Below are 3,711 nucleotides of genomic sequence, written 5' to 3' on the forward strand. Positions count from 1 at the left end.
TCTATTCAAAGTGAGGTGATTTCATACGTGACGAGAAATGTTGTCATTCAGCATACTGGAAAAATATGGGTGAATTTGGTTTAAACGATACATTTTCCTTAACAAATATTAATGATATATTGACAGGAAATAAAATAACTAATTCAAATGTCAGCGTAGAATAAGAAGAATAAATTATCAATTCTTAGTTATCATTGGTGAGGGCAAAAAGAGCATAAAAGAAAGTAGTGCGTATGATGAGTAAGAAGGAAAGCAAAAAAAGAAGACCATGACAGAGTCTGTAAAAACTATAAACATCTCTGAGGAGGAAATACTAGAGTCCTTAGAAAAGACCAACTGAGCAGCAAAACAAGCATCAGCACTGATTATGGAGCATCGGACTTGGAGGCTTGTGGGGTTTTGCATGGACAGAGGTTCGCCTTGATGCTCTAACTCCAGCAGAGGTCAACAGTAACTAAGGGCTGTAACTTTAAATTTGACCTAAACCAAGGCTTCTAGGTTTTGATAAATGTGTTCCAGCACATCAACAAGGAACTTTAGAAGCTCTGGAATTAACCCAGGTCACCATTAGACTAAAAAAACATCAGCAATCAATCAGCAATAACTCAACCAACACAACAACAAACACGACTTAAACTTGCTAACTACTAACATCTCTCCAAACTTACAACTTTGTCCATGAGTTTCCAGGTTTTCTCCACAGTCCGCCGGTCAGCAGCTGCTTGTTTCGGTGGCCCCACAGCATCCTGGATGGCGTCAATAAAGCCCAATATCCGACCCTTACTTCGGTTTGGTCCACGTCCACCAGGGTTCCGGCCACTGAGAGCAGCTGCCATGTCCTATACACTGAAGGGAGACAGGGACGGTTGTAGTCAGTAACTTCCTGCTTATAAACTAATGAAATATGAGGAAAATCAGTTTTTGGCTCCCAACTGACCCAATTACCGTCAACTCTCTTGAGTATTGTTCAGCATGTATCTCAGAGTCTCACAGTCTCTTTGTGTTTGACTAATTGGAAACAATTTACACTGCATACATTTCATCATGCTCAGAAAATGTGCTATGTCGATTATCATTAGAAGGGTAACTGTTTTACTTGGAGGGTATAGGAGTGATAGCCAACACTAAGATGTGCTTAACTACAATTGTGGGCGAACCTCTGTGTTTGAAGAATAGACGTTCGACAGCTTTCAGACTTGTCATGTTCCGATATTTACGATTGGTGACGATATTGCACAATAAAACCGTCATCAATATTCAGTGGACTCCTGATCATAGTGCTGCGTTTACACTAATGCTTTCACCTCTTTCTACGTGGTTTCGCTGTGTGTATTGTTTGTTTACATAGCGATATGATGCAGAATTTTAACGGCATATGAGTGTTTCATTCCCTGTGGTTGCACTTTGGACACACACTTCTATTGGTGTGCCAGACAAACTCTAACAATAAGATTTCCCTTGTAGTCAAATTAGCACAAAGTACTAACTTACCAATCCACCAGGGAATGTCTGCTGGGATCCCTGCTCAACTCGGTACACATGAAGCTCGCAAAGATCACGCAGTGCCCAGTTGTCCACAGAGCAAAAATAAACAAAAGTATCCAGCGTCTATATTCCCGTTTCTTCACAGGAACTCCTCCATTTTCATGGTCGTTTTTAGGACACTGTCCCCCACTTGCTGTCTGAGGAGTTTTGGTCAACGCAAAGCGCGGAGGTCTGTGCCCTATGTTTTGTACAACGACACCAGCATCAAGCTAGCTCCTACAGCGCGCTACTGCGTGTCAAGGCGCATTTCAAAGTAAAGCAAATATCGACAAACAAGTACTTTGGCCACATACATCTTTGCGTCGTTTTAATTTATTACAAACAATCATCCACGTGAATGCTTTGCTTAACTGCGAAAGCTTAAACTGTCGTACGGCGTCCGCACTACTACACCAATGTCACGTGTATCCCTTATTGTGAAAGAAGACCACAACTTCCGCACTACCAGCCCCTTTCTTTCACGATTGATGCAGCTGTTCCCGCGGTGGGAGGGTCAACGAGAGTATGAAGCAATATTTTCCAGGAACCGACCAACGCAATGACAGATGCGAACAGACACTCATTGGTGCTCTCAAACTACGCTCGCATAGATGTGACTGACGTCAAGTTTACGGGCTAAAGTCAACAGACCATCGACCTCCGGTCTAAACAATAAAGACAGCGGGTCGATTGAAACGTTTCCTTTGAGGGATAAGGCGACTCGTGTGAATAATTTTAACGGTACTCAAATGAGCAGTGTGCAAGTGTCTTGTTTGAAATGGCAGTTCAACATCACGTGACAATGCCGTTAAAGACTTTTAAAGAATGGTCACTAAAACAAGAAGCCCGACTTCGTGGCGGACAACTAACTTGAGGGTCGTACACACTCTCGCGAGAACACCGTTGTAATAGCAAAACAAAGTCACTGCGAAAGCGTCAACTGTCTTCATTATTTGATTTGGTTAGACACCTGAGCATACAAATGTTAGCAGTTTACTGCTAGTGTTCGCTTATTATCAGAATCAAGGACGTTGACAGGTCAGCTTTTATTTTGGTGGTAGCCTGACCGACGTTCATGTATTCATGCTTCGTCTTGGTTACTTGATGCAGCGTCAAATGTTAGTGAGAGAAGAGGGGCCGCTCCCATATGAATTCATGCGACTCCTTTTTCAGGCTGAACAAAAAAGTACTGTTGTGCCGGAAGTGACACAAGGAGCAGTGTGGGTGTTGGAAAAATGTACAGTTGTTTTTACAGCCTTTCGGTCGGGCAATAATTTCAACAAGTGACGCCTAATACAGACATGCCCTTAGAGCTTTTGTGAATTAGAATAACAACATATATCTTTGATGACGGTAACATTTACAGCATCATCAAATCAATTTTCTTGCACACGGTATAGTGCAAGAAAATTGATTATAAATTACAAAAATTAAGACAATTTTGAAAGGAACTTTTATTATTACTATCATTATTATTATTATTATTATTAGTAGTAGTAGTAGTAGTAGTCGTAGTAGTAGTAGTATGTATTTCTTAGTAATTAATAGGGCTCTGAAACAGTTCACGTCCGTTTGTATTTATTCATTTATTTGTAACTTTTTTTTTTTATTAAAGTGTGTGTGCGTGTGTGTGTGTGTGTGTGTGTGTGTGTGTGTGTGTGTGTGTGTGTGTGTGTGTGTGTGTGTGTGTGTGTGTTCTGTATAATACATTTTCGTAACGAAAATTCCCACTGCTCTTCAGCAGAGGGCAGTGTTCAACAGAAAATTGTTAAATTCACCAAACGGGCAGGGGGACAACACACAAACACACGCGCGCGCGCGCGCACACACACACACACACACACACACACACACACACACACATTTGCCATTTACTGCATATTTTTACATATTTTATGCTTTAAAAACGGACCATACTTACTAGGTCCTCACAATGCTGTCAGGGAGCTTGAAACCAGAATTTAACAAACGCTGGATAATTAAAGCCTGTCCTGTCCAACACATATAGTTGAGTATGCTGAGCCAGTGTCTGTCTGAATGTGATTATCAGCTGAGAGAAACTCTTGGCATCAGACAGCTGGAGCCCCACCCTTATCTTCTGTGAACAGAACTACAGGGCAAGGTGTTCCACCAACACACATCTTTCACCAATTATATGCACACTCACTAAATATGTTATCCACTTTC

General features: G+C 41.4%; 1 protein-coding gene across 2 annotated transcripts in view; it reads right to left on the minus strand.

Moving 5' to 3' along the window:
• cblb (Cbl proto-oncogene B, E3 ubiquitin protein ligase) overlaps positions 1–1,890 on the minus strand; it is a 44,167-nt gene extending 42,277 nt beyond the window's left edge. Inside the window, exons 1-2 of one of the 2 annotated variants that reach the window (XM_076020085.1) lie at positions 1,492–1,890; positions 669–846 (exon numbers count right to left, since the gene is read on the minus strand). In XM_076020085.1, coding sequence (XP_075876200.1) covers positions 669–836 — 168 coding nt within the window. In that variant the 5' untranslated portion in view covers positions 837–846; positions 1,492–1,890. The remainder of the gene's footprint in view (positions 1–668; positions 847–1,491) is intronic. The other variant, XM_076020084.1, reaches the window with a different exon arrangement.
• Between the last annotated feature and the right edge of the window lie 1,821 nt (positions 1,891–3,711).

Source organism: Nelusetta ayraudi, unplaced genomic scaffold (genome assembly GCF_046127955.1).
Source record: "Nelusetta ayraudi isolate G7.1 ecotype Tasmania unplaced genomic scaffold, CSIRO-AGI_Nayr_v1 ptg000011l, whole genome shotgun sequence".
In the NCBI taxonomy this organism is placed as follows: Eukaryota; Metazoa; Chordata; class Actinopteri; order Tetraodontiformes; family Monacanthidae; genus Nelusetta; species Nelusetta ayraudi.